The following is a 24608-nucleotide window of genomic DNA, read 5'->3' as shown; positions in this document are numbered from 1 at the left end:
ATAAATTCTAAAATCCTTAAAAAAAAAAAAAAATTCTCTCACCAAATAATACACAAATTATCCTTATAAAAATATTCCACCCATTTAAATGCACACCCCCCACACCTCAAAAAGTCTTTCTCCTAAAATCTAGAAAAATCCAAGACAGTGGAACCTTCCAAAATAGTGGAAAAAATTTGTGGGAATTAAGAAGTTTTTTCTCTATTTTATTACGATATTTGTCAATCTGTTTATTTATTTATTTTTTTTCTATTACCTCTTTTTACACATACAACATAATCCACTTTCATACTTCTCTGGTTGGTTTTCTATTATTCACCCATGGCCCCATTGTACTTGTATGCTCTCTATGTGAATAAAACTGGGCAGGATTTCACTCTCCGGCCGACTCTTTGGTCAACCGGCCAGTTGACCACCTCCGACCTCCTTTGTTTGCCTACTTTTGCTATTGCTTCGGTTATCTGTTTCTGAACAAATAAGAAATGTTCGGTTACCTATTCCTGAACAAATAAATAATGTTCGGACCTATGTTCCCGAATTTTGGTCATATGTTCGGGAGTTCAGTCCCAAAAAAAATGACGAACAGCTTTTATTATTTTTGTCATTTTTTTTTCAAGAAACTTACCCTTAGAAGGCTAATCTCATCTGAGCTAAGAACACCATCAAAGTTACGAACCTTTTCTGAGCTTTTATTGTTGTACTCCTCTCGTCTCATGTAGTTGTGGTTGTCAAAAAAAATTTCACTAATTGTCATTGTCGGAGAAGTGTATGTAATCAAATAGTTGTCATCGTTGCTGCCGGAATATTGCCGCCAAAGGGTTTTTAAGTTTTTGAGGGTGGGTAGGTTTTGAAGATGGAATTTGGGGAAAATAGAAGGGTGGTGATGGAGGTAGATGATCTCATAAATCCTAACTCATGATGCAATGAGTGTGTGACCTTAATTGTGAAATAGAGTGACTAAAAAATTTGATATCTTTTTTAATAATTTTATTTAAGGTTATTATTATAATAAAAAAAACAAGAAAAAGAGGTCCAAAATAATTAATTGGTAGCAGCGCTATGCAACGTTTTCAAAGATCGAATTTCTCTGTCTATGATCCTTTTTATTGTTATACTTATTACATGTATCCCTCTGAATATTAGTTGGCAGTTGTTACTGATTTTAGATTCTTGTCATCAATTATTTCTGGTAACAGGATTTGTGAACAATTGTTAGATTTCTATATCTGATACAAAGTTTATTTTTTGATTTACGACAGGATTGCCTTTTACACCAATCGGGCGAAGAGAATTAACCAGCTATTTCTGCAACTGGACATCGTTACTGGTGGTATCGACGAAGTCTCATCAAATACAAAGCCTTTGATTCGTCAAATGCGGAAATTGCCCAAGAGTGTTAAGAAACTAATGGAGATGATTCCTCATCAAGAGACATGTGCTTGAAATTCCCTTGCTTACTGATTTGAGTATTATTTTTTTATTTTTTCTTTTTTTTTAGGTAAATGAGGAGGAAGCTTCTCTTTTTGACATATTGTGGTTGCTGCTTGCAAGTGTCATATTTGTGCCTATATTCCAAAAAATCCCTGGAGGAAACTGAATCTCATGATCTATTATTGTAGTAGTTAAATTGAAGCCTCATCTTTGACTTCTTCTTTAGTGTAAGATGGTTGCAGCATGTGGCATGATTTCATGTTTGGATATATAAGGTACATGCACTTCATGATTGTTTCCTATACAGTATCAGATAAATTTGGAATGGTACATAAAGGATTAGCGTGGTTCCTGCATGAGGATGACATACAAAATGCCACTATCAGAACTTGTTTATATCCAGACTTTTCTGCTTGGCATTTCATAGCTCATGTTTCATTATCCTTGTTTGTTATTGATTATGCTTTTGCAAACTTATTCTAGAAGTAGAACTCTATAATTGTTAGGAGTACAATTTAATGAATTTGATAACAACAATCATATTGTTCTTGAACTCAGCCATCATCTGCATGTATTTTCTGGCCATTTTCTTCTTCTAATATGTGTTTTGGAGTTTTATTTGTTTCATTGATGATGTGTCTTTTTTATCTGTTGCAAATTGCAATGTTTAGGCAGTCCTATTCTTGGATAATTGACTGCTGGCATCTTGATTGGACCTTATGGTCTCTCTATTACTCGTCATGTACATGGAACAAAGGCAATAGCTGAATTTGGAGTTATTTTCTTAATGTTTAATATTGGCCTGGAGGTAGAATCCATCAAACCGTGAAGTTAGATTCTCTAACACAGCTATTTGCCATGACATTTGATCTGCTAATAACAAAAAGAAAAGCTAAGTATTTTGTCTTCATTTTGCAGCTTTCCGTTGAAAGACTGAGTTCTATGAAGAAATATGTTTTTGGTTTGGGCTCTGCTCAGGTGATTGGAAAACTTGTTTTTCAAATATTATCAATTGTGTTTTACCACAAGCCAGCACTTTTATGTGCATCGATGTATTTGAATCTTAGTTTTGTTTTTTTTAATGTGCTCAATAAATGCAGGTCTTGGTGACAGCAGTGGTGGTCGGCTTAGTTTGTCGCTTTATTGCTGGTCAGCCTAGTCCTGCTGCAATTGTCGTTGGGAATGGCTTGGCATTATCTTCCACTGCTGTTGTCCTTCAGGTAACAGTTAATGAGCAGCTTTGTAAGTTCTCACGCCATTCCATTTTTAGTTCTTATTCCACTTTGTTCCATTATGATCAAGTAGTCAGGACTCAAAATTTGTTGGTTGATACGCTTTTATTAGGCAGTTGAATAATTTTATAATATTTTATTTTATTTTTATTGTATTTTTTCTACAGGTATTGCAGGAATGAAGTGAGAGCATGTCACGCCATGGGAGCTACATTTTATGTTTTGCTTTTCCAGGTACCTGTGTGGTCTCAAAAATTATGTTGACCTTGGTTGTTATGAAGTGAATGAATTGCTTTTTGGTGGAATTTACAGTGTCTTCTAATACCACGCGACTGTATTGTGCCATAATTCTGTCTTAAAGGTGAACATTTTGGAACTACATACACCTGTGTAATGTAGAACACAATTCGGATTCGATGCTTTTGCACCATGTCCGCCCATTAGGTGTTATAATCTAAGACATACATTTAAGATGCTTGAATTAGCAGAAATAAAGATAATGCGTTAATAAGTTATTAGTCTGTATGTGTTCCTTAATTAGCATATGTGATTGCACCTTCATAGTGTCCCTTGATGATTTTTTTTTTTTTTTCGGTTATATTATGTGATTTGATTTTGTTTGTGTCTCTTTTGAACTTGGTTCTATAGTTTTTTTATTGGCTTTTCATTTTTTGTTCCTTTCCTCCAGGATTTGGCTGCTGTGGTTTTGCTAATACTTATTCCTCTTATTTCACCGAATTCATCTGGGGGGGTTAAAAGTTCTTACTGATTCTTTAAGGTTATCGTACCACATGTATTGATGAGCAGCTGTAACGCCCTTAAAATAATACATAAACTCATCATTTAATCGTTCTATAAACATGATAGATAGGTCACATTTCCATTCATCAGAGTTAATATTACAAAGGGTATTTCATATAAGTAACAAATGTTTACAAAATAATAAAGTGTCCCGCAGGCTTACATCTTTTCAAGTTGTTACTTGGTTACACAAAAGAAAAGTTCTAACCTTTTTACAAGTAAAGCCCTCGGCTTAGATTTACATTTAAATACAAATATTGACAAAACATCAAATGAAGCCTTCAGCTCCAAAACGTCCCAAGCTATACCCTTGGAGCTGGCATATCACTTGTACCTGAAAATGGTGTCCCAAGTAGGGTGAGCTAATGCTCAGTAGAGATATGCTAAACATAATATGAGAAATAACTAAAACATTAGCATCCAATAAATGTTTAACACATGTAAACTAACGTACATCCTTTCCATAACCAATCAACATTTACAACCGTGTTTCAATCCATTTCTATTTCTTTATCCAAATCAATTCATTAATATGATACATTATTTATCCAAACAAATCAAAAGAGATTACAACTCATATTATCAACACTTCAATCACCAACATCATTCAAATGTATATAAGATTTCAGGACTTTCACCCTGGACACTTCGGCCAACTTAGTTATCAATGGAGTCCATCCTCTATCTCCTCCTACCCAATGGAGTACATCCCTTATCTCCTCCCAAACAATAGAGTACATCCTCTATCTCCTCCCAAACAATATACATATACAATATATTTAAAACAAATTGTCATATACCATGACCAACTCAATCACACATTCAATGTTTATACACAACCATCATATTCAATGACATATTCCAATTGACTAGTTTCAATTCACCTAATCATCATGCAGTTTTCACAACAATCATGGCTATCCTCCACCAACAGTCCAAAACAGATATTTCTAAACAAATAAATCAATCTATCAAACAGATAATTCATCAACTTTTCCATAGATGAGTGATTCATCGATCCAACTACACCATTCAATCACAATTTCCTCCAATTTCATGATCCTCAATCCAATTTCACATTTTCACAATTATTTTACTATTTCTACAAAATAGTTATTAAATAGAAATTAGGGCATTTCCCCATTTCCCTCCAATATCAACCCTAAGGTTCAATCCCATCGATTTTACACAAATAACTCCATTGCAAGACCTCACTTACACAATGGAACTCAAATAATAGAAAACCCCTCTTTCAAATACTTCACATTTTAAACCCTAACTTCCCAAAAGTTTTCAAATCTCACCATTTATACAAAATGACTAATATTTATGTTAAAACTCATAGAAATGAGTAGATTAACCCTACATCAAATGGAGAAGCTTAAAGGAGATGAAGAGAGGAACCCAAAGATGCTCCAAACTCAAGCTTTTACGGATCAAAATGTAGCCCACGCAATACTCCACCCTTTTTACAAAGGAAGTAGGGTAGAAGAACTCTAGATAAAGAGTATTTGTAGAGAGAAGGGGTATTTTAGAGAGAAAGACAATCGAATTAGCGTTTGGAGATAAAAAGAGATCAAAAAGTGAAGAAGAAAACCGCAGCTGTGATCTGATATATGCGAGGCTCGCTCGAGCGAAGGACTTGTCGCTTGAGCGACCAGACACATCAAAGGACCTCACTCAAGCGCAAGAAGTCTCACTCGAGCGCACAATTCAAAGCTTCAGGTTTGCAACGTAGAAGCACGCTCGAGTGCCAGAGTTCTCGCTCGAGCGAAGGAATCGATAACACAGAGCTCGCTCGAGCGCAAGAAATCTCGCTTGAGCGAAAAAAACCAACCTTCAGGTCTAACAGAGACGCAGACGCATGCTCGAGTGCAAGAGTTCTCGCTCAAGCGAAGAGACAACTAATATAGACCTCGCTCGAGCGCAAGAAAGCTCGCTCGAGCCAGAACTATGTTTGAAAAGAAACTTGAAGACCCTCAATCCTCACTCGAGCGCAAAAACCTTCGCTCGAGAGAAGAAGCAAATACCCAAGGCTCGCTCGAGCGAAGAAGCCTTGCTCGAGCGAAGAAGCCAAAACCTGGGCAGCAATCATTTGTTTCAACACACAGCCAACCTGTTTCAAACTTACTCAACACATCCCAAACTCAAATACAAGGAATTAAAGAATGGAACAAGATATAGACAACAACAAACAACCACGGAACCCGAGTTCGGAATACAATACATGACGGGAAGAAACTGGGATCGCTATAACCTCCCCCCCTTAAAGAATTTCGTCTCCGAAATTTATATAGGTTTCAAAATTGTGATCTTTTCAATTCTCAGCATGATTATAATTCCATACTCAACATCATGACCCATTCACCGGTCATTCCATCTCTTCTCAAGAGAACAATTTACAATATATGGCTCCATATACATTATCAACATGCATTCTAGTAAAATTCAACAAATTTCAATACACATATTCCATAATTCCATAACATACTCAATGTTAATAACATATTTGCATTTCTAAGACACATTCAACATATACAATGTTAAAGTAAACTCACCTTCCCGAGACATATTTAACAATTACAATACTTCCATAGTCCAAAACATATACAATGTTCTTAGAGTTCGTCCATAAAACAAAATTCCCAATAATGGTCAAACATTAACAAACAAGTCCGGATATTTCTCTTGGACCTCTAACTCACGTTCCCAAGTGGCTTCCTCAACTCCGTGATGTTTCCACAATACTTTGACCAAGGGAATTGCCTTGCCTCGCAAGACTTGGTCCCGCCTATCCAAGATCCTCATCGGTCTCTCCTCATACGGGGCATCCTTATCTACTTCTAAGTCGGTCCAATCCAATACATGTGATGGATCCGGCTCATATTTCCGAAGCATACTAACATGAAACACGCCTTGCACTCTGGACAGTTGCGGCTGTAATGCTAAACAATAGGTAACTTCACCAATTCGCTCAAGGATTTCAAAAGGTCCAATAAACCGAGGGGATAACTTTCCACTCTTCCCAAACCTCATCAAACCCCGTCTAGGTGATATTTTCAGAAAGACGTGATCACCCACCTCAAATGACAAAGGTCTCCTCCTATGGTCAGCATAACTCTTTTGGCGACTCTGGGCTGTAACTAGCCTCTTACGAATAAGTGCCACTTTTTTCGTCGTTTCTCGTACCAACTTCGGGCCCAACAAGGGTGCATCACCCACCTCAGCCCAACACACTGGAGATCTACACGGTCGGCCATACAAGGCCTCAAACGGTGCAATGCCAATACTTGATTGGAAACTGTTATTATAGGCAAACTCCACTAAGGGTAGGTGTCTCTCCCACGACCCTTTAAAGTCAAGGACACAACCTCGAAGCATATCCTCAAGTATCTGAATAGTACGCTCGGACTGCTCGTCAGTCTGAGGATGGTAAGCCGTGCTAAAAGTCAATCTAGTGCCCAAGGCACTCTGCAAACTCTGCCACAACCTAGCAGTAAAACGTAGATCTCTATCAGAGACAATCGACACTGGAACCCCATGCAACCTCACTATGTCCCAAATATACAAGTCGGCAAGGTATCTACCGAATCTCTCACGCGCATAGGAATAAAGTGCGCCAACTTAGTCAACCGGTCCACCACTACCCAAATGGCATCACTACCCCGTTGAGTTCTCGGAAGACCCACAACAAAATCCATCATGACGTGCTCCCATTTCCACTCGACTATAGGCAAGGGTTGCAACATACCCGCTGGCCTCTGATGCTCAGCATTCACTTGCTGACAAGGTACTTTGATACAAACACTGCCACATCCTTCTTCATACTCCTCCATCAAAATTGGTGACTCAGATCATGATACATCTTTGTGTCTCCCGGATGCACCTCAAGGCGTGAATGGTGAAACTCTCGGAGTACTTCCTCTCGGCAAGACTCCGGTACAAACAAGCGGTCTCGATACCTCACACTTAGGTCAGGATACACAGTCAAACCCTTCTCTACCTTTCCACCGGAGATCTTCTCCCGGAGGGATTCTACCTCAAAGTCACCCTTCTGCGCCTTTAACACTCGATTCACAAGTGTAGGTTGTGCAACTACAAAAGACAAGGCCGCAGACTCAACAAACTCGCCTAGATGCAAGTCAAACTCGCCAAGAGCACCCAACATCTCCCATTCTCGGATAGCAATACAAGCTACATCACTAATGGACTTCCTACTTAGGGCATCGGCCACAGTATTGGCCTTTCCCGGATGATAATGCAACTCGAAGTCATAATCTTCTATGAACTCCATCCACCTTCTCTGCCTCAAATTCAAGTCCTTCTATGTAAACAGGTATTTCAAACTCTTATGATTCGAGAACACCTCGAATCTCTCACCATACAGACAGTGCCTCCAGATCTTCAAGACAAATATCACAACTGCCAACTCTAGGTCGTGAGTAGGGTAATTTCTCTCGTGTGTTTTCAACTGACGTGAGCCATAGGCTACTACTTTTCCCTCTTGCATCAATACACAACCCAAACCCTCTCGTGAGGCATCACAATACATTGCATAACCCAAACCCCTCTCCGGAATAACCAAGACTGGAGCGGTGGTAAGTCTAACTTTAAGCTCTTGGAACGACTTTTCACAAGTCTCAATCCGTACAAATTTTACCCCTTTCCGCGTCAATCTAGTCAAAGGCGAAGCTAGCTTGGAGAAATCCTTTACAAACCGACGGTAATACCCGGCCAACCCCAAGAAACTACGGATCTCAAAGACATTCATAGGTTGTGCCCAATCCTACACCGCCTCTATCTTGGATGAATCTACAGTTACCCCCTCCCTGGATACCACATGGCCTAAGAAATTAACCTCTCTTAGCCAGAATTCACACTTCCCAAACTTAGCATACAGCTTATGGGCTTTAAGTAACTCAAGCACCACTCGCAAGTGTTCCCCGTGCTCCTCCTCAGAGGGTGAATAAATCAGAATGTCGTCCACAAAGACGACTACGAAGCGGTCTAAGAACTCTCGCAAAATCCGGTTCATCAAGTCCATGAACACAGCTAGGGCATTGGTTAGCCCAAAAGGCATCGCCAGAAACTCATAATGGCCATACTGCGTACAGAATGCCATCTTCGGGATATCTTTCTCCCTAACTCTCAACTAATGTTAACCCGATCTCAAGTCTATCTTAGAGAAACAACGGGATCCTTTCAATTGATCAAACAGATCGTCTATACGAGGCATAGGGTATTTATTGTTAACCGTAGCCTAGTTCAATTTTCAGTAATCAATGCAAAGTCTCAAAGCCCCATCTTTCTTGTTAGCAAAGAGGGCCGGTGCTCCCCAAGGCGAAGTACTAGGGCGAATAAAACCCTTATCTAGCAATTCTTGGAGTTGAATCTTCAACTCACTCAACTCGGCTGGGGCAAAACGATACGGTGCCATGGAAATCGGTGTCGTACTAGGCACTATGTCAATAGAGAACTCGATCCCTCGATAGGGTGGTAAACTAATAAGATCCTCAAGAAAGACGTCCGAGTACTCACAGACCACTCTTGGAAACTCAGTTCGGGTCTCATCACACTCACTAGTCATGAAGCTAGCGAGAAGATAACTCAGCTCACTCCGCCCTTGTGGATCATACACCGGTGGTAAGACTCTACCAACTCGATCTCCCAAGAAATGAAAACAATCTCCGATCAAGGTACATACAGTAACCCTCTAATGGTAACAATCTATAATAGCTCAGTATGACGATAACCAATCCATACCCAAAATCACATCAAACCCAGACATATCTATCACTACAAAAGAAAATGGAAGCCAGCGATCGGCAACCTCTATATCACAACCCCGACACCCTTGTTTCAAAACCATCTCGCCGCCAATAGGTAATACCACACAAATAGGAGATGCTAACTGCGCCAACTCCAATCCCAAAACAAATGCAAATGCAGAAGATATAAAGGAATGGGATCCACCTGTATCAATTAACACATTAGCAACCGAGTTGTAAAACAAAAAGGTACCTCTCACTATTGATGGAGCCGATACAAGGTTCGACGCTGTAACAGCATACACGTGCCCGGTAGGTCTTTGATCTACTTGTTCACCTCTCGAAACATAAGACTGCTGCATAGACTGAGCCGAAGAGGCTCCCTGATTGGCCCTCGAGGCCTGAACTGACTGCGTTGGTTGGTGACTCTGTGTCTGTCTCAAACCAGACGCACCAGGTGTGCCACCCAACTGTGGCAAAACCTCTTCAGGTGCCCCACCTGCCCACACTGATAACAAGCGAGCGGCTGGCCTCTGCCCTGACTCTGGCCCCTGAGAACGAGCCGAAGATGATGCTGCACGCTGCCCTCTGCCCTCCTCCCCTCTGCGGGCAAGCTGGAGACTTGTGGCCCAACTAACCACATTTGTAACAGGTGATGTCTTCCTAGCTGCCTCTCCCAGAACCCAAACTCAATACTGGAAAGGTAGACCTCGAATGCACTCCCTGGGACTGCTAGGGTTAGAACCTCTCTGCCTCTTACCGTCCCCCTGGCCATCCTGACTCCATCTAGAGCCCCTCATCCTCTCCTCCTCAATATGCATAATAGTCTCAAGATCGGCTACAGCCTCTACAAGGCGCCCATACTCTCTAATCATGGACCCGGCCACTCGAAACATGAGTCCGATCCTCAATTTCTTCTCGAACTTCAGACAGCGGCGTTCTTTAATCGCCACTAACTCAGGTGCAAACCTAAATAAACTGGTGAATGTAGCCTCAAACTCGGCCACTTGTGTGTTCAGCTGCTTGAGCTGACAAAACTGGTCCCTCAACTTCTCCCTAATAGTGGGAGGCAAAAACGTCTCCTGGAAGGCATCAACAAAAGCCTCCCAAGTTCCTCCAATACGTCCCTATACAAACTTCCACCACTGACCCGTTTCTCCCTTCAACTGGAAGGACACCAAAGTCACCTTCAAACCTCCGTCTTTGATGCAAAGCATCTTAAACGTCTTTGTCATCTATTCCAACCACTCATCAGCCTTCAGTGGTTCCTTAGGGTCACCCAAAAACTCGTCTAGATTCGACCGGAAGAACTCCATCTTTAGAAAAGAGGGCCCTGCCTCAGCTACTTGGGCCTGGACTTGATTCTCAGCCCTGAGAATGTCCATAGATTCCCTCAATGCTCCGGCCATTTCACGGGCTAAGGCGTCCATGGCCTGCTGACCAATCGGTTCAGCCACATTGGCCTGACCCACTCCTTCTTCCTGTGCCAGAATTTCATCCAGTATGGGCATCTCCTGTCTTCTAGGCCTACCACGCCTACCACCACGACCTCGCCCTGACATCCTAATAAAGGTAACAAAGATATTAGCACATTCACAAATGTGCCGAAGCTATTTCACTCGCGTCCTAATACGATGGACAACAGTAATTCACTCCACTTAAGCACATAATCACATAAACACTTACGAATTTTATTTTCGGATAATGACTGTCCCGTGGCGTTGCTAGAGTTCCAGCTAGAAACGGCAATGATCAAGTGCCTTTCCAACAGGACTCCCAGAAACCCATGGACTCGATCAACATCTTAGAAACTAAATTCCATACCCATATAGTCACATAAGCATGTTATCATATAAACATATAACATTACACTTAAGTCTCTAACAAGCGAGACAAACCCGTTGTGGTACAAACCACTCCCCACGTACCTAAAGTATTCAAACCCAGTACGCTCTGATACCAAGTTGTAACGCCCTCAAAATAATACATAAACCCATCATTTAATCGTTCTATATACATGATAGATATGTCACATTTCCATTCATCAGAGTTAGTATTACGGAGGGTATTTCATATAAGTAACAAATGTTTACAAAATAACAAAGTGCCCCGTGGGCTTACATCTTTCCAAGTTGTTACTTGGTTACACAAAAGAAGAGTTCTAACCCTTTTTCAAGTAAAGCCCTCAGCTTAGATTTACATTTAAGTACAAATATTGACAAAACATCAAATGAAGCCTTCAGCTCCAAAACCTCCCAAGCTATACTCTTGGAGGTGGCATATCACCTCTACCTGAAAATGGTGTCCCAAGTAAGGTGAGCTAATGCCCAGTAAAGATATGCTAAACATAATATGAGAAATAATTAAAACATTAGCATCTGATAAATGTTTAACACATGTAAACTAACGTACATCCTTTCCATAACCAATCAACATTTACAACCGTGTTTCAATCCATTTCCATTTTTTTATCCAAATCAAATCATTAACATGATACATTATTTATCCAAACAATTCAAAATGAGACTACAACTCATATTATCAACACTTCAATCACCAACATCATTTAGATGTATATAAGATTTCGGGACTTTCACCCTGGATACTCTGGCCAACTTAGTTATCAATGGAGTACATCCCCTATCTCCTCCCAAACAATGGAGTACATCCCCTATCTCCTCACAAACAATATACATATACAATGTATTTAAAACAAATTGTCGTATACCATGACCAACTCAATCACACATTCAATGTTTATATACAACCATCATATTCAATGACATATTCCAATTGACTAGTTTCAATTCACCTAATTATCATGCAGTTCCACAACAATCATGGCTATCCTCCACCGATAGCCCAAAACAGATATTTCTAAACAGATATATCAATCTATCAAATAGATAATTTATCAACTTTTCCATAGGTGAGTGATTCATCGATCCAACTACACCATTCAATCACAATTTCCTCTAATTTCATGATCCTCAATCCAATTTCATATTTTCACAATTATTTTACTATTTCTACAAAATATTTATTAAATACAAATTAGGGCATTTCTTCATTTTCCTCCAATATCAACCCTAAGGTTCAATCCCATCGATTTTATAGAATAACTCCATCGCAAGACCTCACTTACACAATGGAACTCAAATAATAGAAACCCTCTTTCAAACACTTCACATTTTAAACCCTAACTTCCCAAAAGTTTCCAAACCTCACCATTTATACAAAATGACTAATATTTATGTTAAAACTCATAGAAATGAGTAGATTATCCCTACCTCAAATGGAGAAGCTTAAAGGAGATGAAAAGAGGAACCCAAAGATGCTCCAAACTCAAGCTTTTACGGATCAAAATGTAGCCCACGCAATACTCCACCCTTTTTACAAAAGAAATAGGGTAGAAGAACTCTAGATCAAGAGTAGTTGTAGAGAGAAGGGGTATTTTAGAGAGAGAGACAGTCGAATTAGGGTTTGGAGATAAAAAGAGATCAAAAAGTGAAGAAGAAAACCGCAGCTGTGATCTAATATATGCGAGGCTCGCTCGAGCGAAGGACTTGTCGCTCGAGCGACCAAACACATCAAAGGACCTCGCTCGAGCGCAAGAAGTCTCACTCGAGCACACAATTCAAAGCTTTAGGTCTGCAACGCAGAAGCACGCTCGAGCACCAGAGTTCTCGCTCGAGCGAAGGAATTGATAACACAGAGCTCGCTCAAGCGCAAGAAATCTCGCTCGAGCGAAGAATACCAACCTTTAGGTCTAACAGAGACGCAGGCGCACGCTCGAGCGCAAGAGTCCTCGCTCGAGCGAAGAGACAACTAACACAAACCTCACTCGAGCGTAAGAAAGCTCGCTTGAGCGGGAACTGCGTTTGAAAAAAAACCTAAAGACCCTCAATCCTCACTTGAGCACAAAAACCTTCGCTCGAGAGAAGAAGCAAATACCCAAGGCTCGCTCGAGCGCAAAAAGCCTCGCTCGAGCGAAGAAGCCAAAACCTGGGCAGTAACCATTTGTTTCAACACACAGCCAACCTGCGTCAAACTTACCCAACACATCTCAAAACTCAAATATAAGGAATTAAAGGATGGAACAAGATATAGACAATAACAAACAATCACGGAACCTAAGTCCGGAATACAATAAATGACAGGAAGAAACCGGGATCGCTATAGCAGCCAACTGCCATATCACCCTTTCATCTGCAGTCACTATTGGGCATATGATGCTATCTATATTTGTTTCCTATCTGGTTATGCTAAATTGATAATTATTGAAGATTGTTTCACTTTAGGGTCTCAACTTGTGTAGGATAGCTGCAACTGCTATTCTAGTTGTTTCTGCCAGTGCTATTGCTGCTGCCTCTTCTTTTGTTGTTACTATGGATAATTTTTCGATCATTTTTAGGTTGGTTTCCAAGCAAGTGCTGAAGCTCTTGGATTACTTGCTGTGAAGGCTTGGAATTACTGCCATAATTGCTGGAGGGCGCTTGGTGAGTTCTTTGTGTTGCTGAACATAAATATGATATCCTAAGTGATGAAACAACATTTTATGCCTAAGGACGCAATTTATATCATTAACTTCTTGACAAGTATCCTTCTTTCAAGAAATTTTAATAAAACATATCATCATGCATCATCAGTGTTATTAGGACCCTTGTTGTCAAAATCCATGGAAAAACTGAGTGTTTAATCGAGTTGTAATTTTCCAGTTTTAGTCTTCCCGCTCGAGCGGACAAAGTGACGCTCGAGCGGAGTTTACCCTCTCACAGTATTTTGCGTGTTTGCAAAAGTGCTGAGTGATGTGTTTTTACGCTTGGGAGTGGGATCTTCCCCTCGAGCGTGAACCTTGGTTTGGAACACGCGATATAGAGTCCCCACTCGAGCGTCCAATTCCATGCTCGAGCGAACCGCGCGATCTCTGCTTCTATAAATTCACTTGTTGCTCCAACTCTAGGGTTACTTTTCCTAGATCTTCTTTAAGGGTCTTAGGGTTTTCTTTTGGGATATTTTTCGTGGTTTTCCTTGATGTTTGATTGAGTTTTGACTCATGTTCTTATAAGCACACATCAAGGAGTTTGTTTGATTTTTCTTTGAGAGTATTCTTCTTCGGTGGAATTCAAAGATTCAAGCACAGAGTAATCAAAGGAGTTTGATGCTGTGTGTAGTCGTTTGTTCGACAGTTAATGTTGTGGATTTAACATCAAGTTAATCAATTTCGTGTGAAGGTTGCGGTGAAAGACATACAGAAGATTTGAAGACAAATTGGAAGCAGTTCTGGTAATTTGTTTGGTATCTTTGTAATCTTTCTTTCTTCAGTAGTGGATTGATTTGTGGCCTTTCGCCCGTGATTTTTGGTCACAATTGAAGGTGCTTCAATTGTGGTTTTTTCCACGTAAAAAATCGTCTGTGTCGATTCATTGTTTTTTGAAACAATAATCTAAATCACTTTCGTACGTGCTTGATGATTTAGATTGTGGGTTTTAATTGGTTGGGAATTGAAACAATTAAATCTTGATCTAATCACGAATCACTTAAGTTTTTCAAGTGTGTTGTATCAAAGATGAAGATCCATGATATTGTCTACTTGAGTTTATGCATAACCATAATGTAGCTTTTGACTGCACAAGCAAAAGAATTTTGAAATTTCTTAAGCATTTGTGAAATTCTGATATTAGTCATTCTTATGCTAACTTTCAACTACTTCGGCCAATTCATAAGCAAGTTGCGGAGAATCAAAATGCTGAGATATTCTCTGCAAACACACTCCTTGTTATTTTGGGGACTAGTCTCCTTACAGCTAGGGTACACTGATGTGTTATTGAGTTTTACTCTTTATCATTGTAGTGTAAAGTGTATGTATTTCTTATTATAAGTGGAACAAGCTGGCCTTTCCATGGCATTGGGAGTGTTTTTGGCTAGTTTCCTTCTTGCGGAAACGGAATTTTCTTTACAGGTTGAATCAGATATTGCTCCATATCGTGGCCTTTTATTGGATCAGTTCTTCATGACGGTAGGAAATTACTTCTTTCTATAAGATTCATTTATTATCTAATTTAACTATTAAATCTTATTTCTATTTATGGAACTTACTTATTGATCTGGTGAGAAGATAATGATTAAGAAAATCAATTTTACAAGTAATAGATCCTCTCTCTATGCAGTCTTCCCAGTTTTTTGAGTCACCTTGCATCTTTTAGTCACTTTCATGCTTTCTTTAATGATAGTCGTATAATACCAATCTTCTTACCGAAGCAATGAAAAAAGTACTCTTGTCCATGCGAATAGATTGCTATCAATTTTAACAAATCGATATGATCACTGTATTGATGAACAGGAATAGTTACTCTGTTACCTCTGGTTTACGACAATTGTTCTTTGGGTTTCAACTTGGAATGTCTATTGATCCAAAACTTCTTGTTTCAAATTTTCTAGTAATTATGAAGACATTAGCTCTTTTAATTGGTGGCAAGACTATTTTGGTTGCTGTAGTAGGTAGACTTTTTGGTATTTCAATCATATTTGCAATAAGAGTTGGCCTTCTACTTGCTCTGAGTGAAGAGTTCGCATTTGTGGCTTTTGGTGAAGCTGTTAATCAAGTTTTCCTCTCTATGAACTAAATATTTTTCTTGCAAATTTTACTATCTAATTTTCCCTCCCATACACACATTAATGTGTACTAATTAGGCGTTGTTTTATAGTTGATGGTTTATGTAGCTAAGCTTTACTTCCTCTTTTTTGTTTGTTTGTTTGTTTGTTTAATTTTACTAATTCATGGGTATTGGATTCAAACATGGAGCAATGATTGAGACCTCACCCCCACAAGACTCCCACAAATCTAAACTACTCATGATGTGGACCCCACACATACATAAGTGGGCCCACACATACATGGAGGGCCAGGATCACTTTAAGGGTGTGGGGATCATCCTCAAAGGGGGTCCCAAACATTTTCCTTCAAACATGTATGTGGGCCCACATAATAAAAACTTGACTTTATTTTATTTTCAGTGAGTGAGCATTCTTAATATGAATATTTGGTTTGTAACTAGGCGAACATGAGAATCATATATATAGAATATCAATGTATATTGTGGTTACAAATGCATCTGGGCTTGTAATCCATATAATAGGATTCATATTTGGTGAGACATAAATTACTTGTTTAAATGTGCATATATGCGCATAGATGTCATAGCTAAAAGGTGTGTGCAATGTAAATTCTCCTTAAAGTTGATACTGAAGGAAAATTTATTTTAGGACAATCTTGGAGGTTTAGGTCTCCTAAAACTTAAAATCCAAAATTTTAGGCACCCATGATTTTCCATATGTATTATGCAATCTACTAAGACTCTGATCGGATCATGGATTTGGGTTGGGATTTGGAAACCCAAATCCATGATCCAAACACAACCCAAGAGATGGATTTCCGTCATATGAGCTTAAAGTAAAAAATTTATATTTGTGGTTTTCCATTTGGTTGGCATATCAAGAAGGTGCTAATGTATGAATGGATTTGATATCTCAGTTGAGTTTGTGACACATTGTTATTATTATTTCAAATCATTCTAGATAGTCTTCTAGCATCTTTGAGTTTGAAAGTAAAATGCTTTCGCGTATCCTTTTAGGTTTCATAGTCGCAACCTAAGAGACCTGGACATGAGTACCGACATGGGACATGAAATTTTCAAAAAATAAAGATACGAACATGAGGGATACGAATTATTTATTTATTTTATATATATTTTTATTTGCTATGTATATGAATATTAAGTTAGGGCACAAAGATATGAGAAGCATCAATTTCCATATATTTACTTTGACTCCAAATCAGTTTTCTAAGAGACTTGTCTAGACATAGGACGTGTGTCCATGAAGTGTTCCCAACATGTCTTGCAAAAAATAATAATTAATAATTTGTCAAGCCACATGATGTATCCGATACACAGACATGCCACGTGTGTAAGGGTAAGGGTTCCGTATGAGAAATGCATCCTACATATATCGTTGGACATACACCAAACAAGAATGTCTAAATGGTTTGAGTTTACTCTATCACTATGCATTAGACCTTCATTTCATTCATAACAATTTTTGGTTACAAATACCATTCTATACTAAAAAAATACAAAACAAAAAAATGTTTAAGAAATATGAAATCTAGTCATGTTGTGGGGTTAGGCCGAAATGGTTGTTCTGTTTAAAACCCTAATCTAACCCAGTGAGCCTCTGTTTGGTTTCTAAGAAAAAGGATTTTTTTATTTTTTTTTTTGAAAAGCAATCAACAAGGTATGCCTCCCTCTGATTATTTTTGAAACCCCCTCTTCTAAAACTCTCTTCTTCCCTATTTTTTACTATGTTTTCTCTCTCTGAATTTGTATTCCAGTCTCTCCTAGCTCACACTGATTCAAAATTTGTACGAATGAAGCAAGGCTTTGTAAGAATTTTATTCTATTTTACTATTTATATATCTCAGTTGACATTTGTAATGAAATAATCTATTTTTACATTAATTAATATAGTATTTTGTAACCATTTTGTTGCTTCCATGACTTGTTCTTGGTTTGTTGCAAAATATTTCATCTTAGTTTGGCTTTAAAATTATAGGGCTAATTATGTTATTTGAATTTTGATTGCATTTAATATGTTTGTAAAAATGCCTAGTTTGTGCTTGCTGAGCTTTTTCTCTCTCTAAGAAAATGACCATTACTAAGCTTTCAATCTCCGGCGAGCAACGGCTGGAAACGGGATGCTCTACAAAGGAAGCAGATCATCTGATCAGGAGCACAAACAAGATCAAAAGCACATCTAATTCAAAGGATGAAACGATGAATGAATCCATACCGGAGCCTGAGATTTCGGGAGGGGTACCCCATGATTGCTTGTGGATGACCTGGCTGCTGTCAATGTTAATTAGAACCAGATCACGGAGCTTAACCCTGAATCAGCGGATATTAAGATGTGTACCTCTGGCAACCGCTCCTTCAAACAGGCACTCTTAAGATCTATGTTTAATGAGAATGGTAATGAGAAAAATTTTGATTGCGATGTGGAAGTACTATCCTCTGATGAGGAGGATAATAATACTGATGAACCAATGGAGGAAAGAGGTAAGGATGGTATTGATAATAATAGTGGCATCCGCATTATCAGAATTCCTTCGACTCTTCTGAAGAAGGTAAGGGAACCATGGAAAAAATGCTTGATTGTGCATCTGCTTGGGAAAACCATAGGGTATAAATTGTTCATGCTGAAAATGTCAAAATTTTGGGCTTTGCAAGTAGATTTTGAAGCATTGGATATCGGGAATGGGTTTTTTATAGTAAAATTTGACATGATTGAGGACTATACTAAGGTTTATATAGGTGGTCCCTGGATTGTTTTGGATCATTATGTGACCGTAAGGAAATGGCAACAAGATTTTAAGTCTGATGATGCTGAGGAGGATACCACCGCGATCTGGGTTAGATTTCCTAATCTACCCATCGAGTATTATAATGAAAAGGTCTTGTTTCATATAGCTAAAGCCTTGGGAGTTCCACTGAAAGTTGATATCAACACAGCCATGGCAGCCCGGGGAAAGTATGCTCGTGTGTGCATTGAAATCGATCTTCGAAAACCTCTGATCTCTCACTTTACCATTGGTAAGTATACTTATGGAGTAGAATATGAACACCTCTACTCACTTTGCTTCTCTTGTGGCAGGGTAGGGCATCGCCAAGAAAGTTGTAGTGATCGTCAACCACCGGCGTTGGCGGCTCAGCCCTAAGAACGCACCAGCGACACAATAGAGAAGACAATAGACCAAATGGGCAAAAGCCCAAACCCAAACCAGGAAAGGGCAGATTCTAAATTGGGCCAACCCACGTATAGGCCTTGGATGACAGTCACAAACCAAAGAAGAAAAGCCAAAGGGCCGCTGATTAATAGAGGAAACAAAGCCCAACTGGGCAACAAATTTTATAGTCCAAGAGAAAAAGGCGAGCCTGTTAAAGACCAAGGTTAACCTAGTAGAATCAATGAGGAATTGCGCTTCCGTTTTAAGAGTAACACTAGCCTAATTGTGGAAAATACATCACACAACTCCCAAGCTGCTGCTAAAGCCAACAATGGAGAGGGCATTAGACTGGGATTAGAGGTTCAGAACCCACAGACACGCTATCAGAACTCAAACAGCACTACACTGGCTCAGATGTCAACTTCCATCCCATCCATTCATAGTGGTACTCCCTCACCCACCACTACTGAAGACACTCTTCTGCAACAAGACAACCTTCAAGTCCAACCCCAAGCCAAGACCAGAAAACCACTAGACAAGAATGGAGGCCGAATGAGAGAACTACCCCATGGAACAACTCAGAGTGAGTCAAAACAGAGTGATGGTGTATCTCACACCAAGGAAAGAAGCATTTCACTGCATTGTCTCAGAAGGGTGGATAGAGGAAGTAAAAAATCAAAGTGGGTCAGGAACGTCACATGATATTGGTAATGGCTTTGGAATCCATGGAGGACAACCTAAAGAAAGCAAAGGAACTTCTGGGCATTGTTGACCATATGTCACCACCCAAATTTAACAGTTCATCCATGAATTTGCTAATTTAGAATTGTAGGGGTGCGGGAAACAAAAAGTTCAAAAGAAATTAGAGTGAATTAGTACAGATCCGCAAGCCAGATTTGTTAGTTCTTATGGAGACAAAAGTGGAGTTGGCTTCCATGGGTATGTTTTTCAACCAGATGGGATTTACTACTTCAGCCCATGTTGATCTTGTTGGTCGAAGTGGGGGAATATGGATGCTTTGGAACCCCAATCTAGTCAATGTTAAAGTCACTGAAGCCAGTTCTCAACTCATCACAGCTAGGATTGCCAAACAAGATTACCCTGAGTGGCTTCTCACAGCAGTGTATGCAAGTCCTATCAGCAATAAGAGGGAAGAATTATGGGCCAGTTTGGAACACACTGCTCAAAATAATTCTGCACCTTGGATGATAGCTGGAGATTTTAATGATTTTGCTAGCCATTCAGAAAAGAGACACTCTGCAAGGAGCTCAAACCAATCTAGCAGCCAAGATCAATGAAGAATAAACAAATTCTCAGAAAAAATGAACAACTGTAAGTTAATGGACTTGGGTTCCTTTGGTCTAAGGCTGACCTGGACAAACAATAGACAAGGTTGGGCTAATACAATGGTTCGTTTGGATAGAGCTATGTGCAACGGTGAGTGGAGAACTAGCTTCCCTGAAGGTCTGGTCAGAAACCTCCCAAGAACTTATTCTGATCACTCCCCAATGATGATATTCACTCAAGGTACCTTTTAACCCTTCTTATAAACTTTTCAAATTTGAGGCTGCGTGGATCTCTCATGAAGAGTTCCACACAGTGGTGGAGGAAAATTGGTCTAACAACCAAACCTCCCTAATGACTAAACTTGATACTCTAGCTCACAAGGCTAGCATTTGGAATAAAGATGTGTTGGGTAACATATTTTGGAGGAAAAGATGGTTACTTGGGAGGATTGAAGGAATCCAGAAAGCCCAAGAAACTACTTATTCCCATAACCTTCATGTGTTAGAACTTGATTTGTTACTCAATATAACAAAGTCCTCTATCAAGAGGAACTTTTGTGGTTCCAAAAATCCAAATCTAAGTGGATCACCCAAAGTGATAGAAACACAAAAAAATTTCATCTCACCACCTTTACTAAAAGGAGGAGAAAGAAAATTGATGTACTGAAGGGTGCTAGTGGTGTCTGGATTGATAATCCTGATGAGCTTAAGAAGCATGTGCTCAATTATTTTACTACTCTGTTTGCTTATAATCCTACCATCTCTTTGAATCATTGGAACCACTTGGCTATTCATGTAGTTAGTGTTGAGGAGAATTGTGAACTCATGAAAGTGGTGCCTGATGATGAGGTTTGGAGGGCTGTGAAAAACATTAAAGCCTTTAAAGCCCCTGGAAAAGATGGTTTCCAAGCCATCTTTTATCATACCTATTGGAATGTGATTGGCCCATCTATGTGTGAATTTATCAAAAACTGTTTTGCTACCCATTCTATTCCCTCAACCATCAACCATACCCTGGTTTCTCTTATCCCTAAAATTGAAAATCCTGAGAATATTAAACAGTTTAGACCCATTAGTCTGTGTAATGTGACCTACAAAATCATTGCAAAAATTTTGGTTAGTAGAATTAGACCTTTGCTCTGTAAGCTCGTGAGACCTAACCAAAGTAGCTTTGTGCCTGGTCGATCTACCAATGATAATATTATTATCTCGTAGGAAATTATTCATACCTTAAGCTCTAAGAAAGGTAAATTTGGTGGGATGATCCTCAAGGTTGACTTGGAAAAAGCCTATGATAATATATCTTGGGATTTTTTGCAACTAACTCTGGAAGAATTTGGATTTGATAAAAACCTTATTAAACTGATTATGTGTTGTGTTACCTCTGTCAACACTGCCATTCTTTGGAATGGCGAACCCTTGCAAGAGTTTAAACCTGAAAGGGGGCTGAGGCAAGGAGACCCATTATCTCCCCCTACTTGTTTGTGATGTGTATGGAAAGATTGTCTAACATGATCACTAAGAAAGCTAAGAACAAGAAATGGCAAGGCATCAAGACCTTTAATAGGGGCCATTGTCTGACTCATTTATTTTTTGTTGATGATTTAATGTTATTTGGCAAAGCCAATGTGAGAACTTGTAAAACAATTATGACCACTATAACTGAGTTCTGTGAGATTTCTGGGCTGAAAATTAATGCCCAAAAATCCGAAAATCCAAAATCTTTGTTTCTGCTAACATTGACAGGAGAGTGGTTAAAGATTTGAGCCATATATGTGGTATTTCCCTAACTTCTGAGTTAGGGAAATATCTGGGTGTTTCCTTTTTACATGGGAGAGTCAATAGAGGGCATTTTAATAACATTCTTGAGAAAATGCAACATAAGTTGGCTGGATGGAAAACCGGTGTTGTGTCCTTGGTTGGCAGAAATACCCTTATTTAAGCTGTTAGCTCTGCTATCCCAACTGATACTATGCAGACTACTGTTTTATCTATGAAAGTGTGTGATGCTATTGATAGACTTAACAGAAATTTCTTGTGGAGTGATACCCCTGAGAGGAAAAAAGTCCACTTAGTGAAGTGGGATACTGTTTGCACTTTGAAAAAACATGGTGGACTTGGTTTAAAGAAGGCTAGAGATCAAAGTCTGGCTTTAATTTCTAAACTTGGCTGGAAACTTTTAAGTAATGAGGAAGGATTGTGGCTTGATGTGCTGAGAAGCAAGTATTTGAATAGAACAACCTTCTATAATTGGCCGAAGAAGAAGCTTGCTTCCCATGTGTGGAGAGGCATTCTCCAAACTAGACATATTGTTAGAAAATGGGTGAAATGAAAAGTTGGTTGTGGTGACTTGGTAGATATATGGAAGGATTGGTGGTGTGGTGATAAATCTTTTGAGGAGTTAATGACTAATGACCACCAATCCAACCATACATTTGCTGGGTACTGTGAGTGCTTTCTTGAATGATCATGGAGGTTGGAATGTGGAACTTGTGTCCACTGTCCTGCCCGCTCGTATTGTTACTATTATTCTGGAAACACCTCATTCTCCTCTTTCTTCTACTGTCACATATAGTTTTAACTGGAATAACACTCAATGTGGAGGATTTTTAACTGCCTCTGCCTGTGAAGTTATCATTGGCCATCATAGTTGTGAAGATAACTGGAGCTGGATTTGGAAGGTAAGGTTGCCTCAAAAACTTAGAGGTTTTTTGTGGCTTCTTTTACATGGGAAGCTGCTAACTAACCTTATGAGATCGAGGAGGGGTTTAACCTCTATTCCTACATGCCCTAGTTGCTATGGAGTGGAAGACATGGATCACCATTCAGACATTGTTTCAAAGCCAAAGAAGTGTGGCTGGCCTTATGTGGTTGAACCTGGTGCAGAAATATGTTTAGCTTATCTTGGAATGATTCGCTTTTGTCTAATTCCAAAAATAAAAAAAAAATTAATGAGCACGCTACATGGTCTTCTGTCTTCATTATCACTTTATGGAAAATTTGAAAAAATGGAAATGTTTTAATTTTTGAAAAAAAGTTGTGTAATGGCATGGATAGTGTTAAATTTATTCTTGATTACTCTAGAGATATTGATTTGGCTTTTAACTTGTCTATTATTACTCCCAGGCCTACTTTTAGACTGATACAGTGGATGTTACCACTTGCAGGAAAAATCAAATTAAATGTTGATGGCAGTAGGAAATTGGGAGGTGGAGGAGGCTTTGGAGGAGTTTTCAGAGATGAAAGAGGCGCCTAGGTGTGTGGCTACTATGGAAAGCTAGACAGTGGAACAAGCTTGGAGGCGGAGCAGTGGGCTCTCTATAAAGGACTGACAGTGATGCTCCAGAAGGGTATGCATGAGGTGATCATTGAGACTGATGCTAAGCAAGTAGTGCAGCTGATGGAGGATGCCACAGATGACAAATTCCCTTATAAGGGACTGTTAGAGGATGCAAAAATAATTTTCAGAGGATGTGAATGCACCATCCACCACATCTATAAAGAGGGGAATTTGTGTGCAAATGCTTTGGCCAAATTTGGAGCGGAGCAACCTGAAGATATTTTGGTGGTTAATGAACCACCAATGGAAATTCAATGTTACCTTGTTGCAGACATGATTGGCCTCTCCAGGGAGAGGGCCTAGTTTGTTTTTTATTTCTGTTGTACCTAAAAAAATGCCTAGTTTGTTAGCAATTTAAACAAAAGTATTTTGGAACTATATTTTCATTGCATTTAGATGTTGTTGAAAACTTGTGATTGATTTAACATGTTCTCCAAAGATTTATCCCAAAATATATTTAGTGATATTCACATGAAGTAGCTATAACTTGTAGTTGGGACCTCCCAATTTGTAAGTTAAGGCAAATAGTTATTCCAAGTGTTTTTGGTAATGTGTAGTGTGTGTGTATATATATATATATATATGTATTGAAAAGAGAACTTAGTTCACATACAATAGAAATACTTCAAAAAATGCTAATCAGATACTGCTTGAACTTCACTTGTATCCTTCTTTAAGCATGAGCAGTTGACAAAATAACGAGAAAGTGACTCTAACCAACAAAACAACTTTGAAAAGCTAAAAAGAATTGAAGTATATGATTTTACGTTTTAGGTAAAAAGTAGTCGACGTGAAGCTTATGCTTACAAAATGAATTTCCACATCCTTTTTCCTAAGTATATTGATGCTAAGAGAATCCATGAATTATTATCTTTCCTCTAAGCGTGGTGGCTTTCCTAGCAACCATGAAAGATTAGTGCAAAACTTTAGAATTGAAGTAGTGGGTAGTGTGAAAAAGGGAAAATT

General features: G+C 39.1%; 1 protein-coding gene and 1 non-coding gene across 6 annotated transcripts; both read left to right on the top strand.

Annotated features, from left to right (window-relative positions):
* Nucleotides 1–1722: 1722 nt before the first annotated feature.
* LOC114308934 (U6 spliceosomal RNA) lies at nt 1723–1828 on the top strand. The gene has a single exon (XR_003645638.2). It is a non-coding gene; the product is annotated as a U6 spliceosomal RNA (small nuclear RNA).
* LOC114282175 (K(+) efflux antiporter 2, chloroplastic-like) lies at nt 1732–24118 on the top strand. 5 transcript variants are annotated; one of them, XR_014362484.1, is made up of 8 exons: nt 1733–2261; nt 2350–2409; nt 2532–2651; nt 2831–2897; nt 2976–3024; nt 3352–3414; nt 13647–13731; nt 23470–24118. XR_014362484.1 is itself a non-coding variant. In XM_082916854.1 (7 exons), the coding sequence occupies exons 3-7, from the start codon at nt 2614–2616 to the stop codon at nt 23556–23558; spliced, it is 342 nt and encodes a 113-aa protein (XP_082772980.1). In that variant the 5' UTR covers nt 1732–2261; nt 2350–2409; nt 2532–2613; the 3' UTR covers nt 23559–24118. The 5 variants fall into 5 exon arrangements, 3 of the variants coding, with proteins under 3 accessions (XP_082772980.1, XP_082772982.1, XP_082772981.1); XM_082916854.1 differs by lacking the exon at nt 2976–3024 and having other exon boundaries at nt 1732–2261; XM_082916855.1 differs by lacking the exon at nt 2976–3024 and having other exon boundaries at nt 2097–2239.
* Nucleotides 24119–24608: the final 490 nt, after the last annotated feature.

This window comes from Camellia sinensis, chromosome 2, assembly GCF_055761805.1.
Source record: "Camellia sinensis isolate YWXY chromosome 2, ASM5576180v1, whole genome shotgun sequence".
Classification (NCBI taxonomy): Eukaryota; Viridiplantae; Streptophyta; class Magnoliopsida; order Ericales; family Theaceae; genus Camellia; species Camellia sinensis.
The sequence above is the reverse complement of the archived record's forward strand: the minus strand, read 5'-3'. Positions and strand labels throughout refer to the sequence as shown.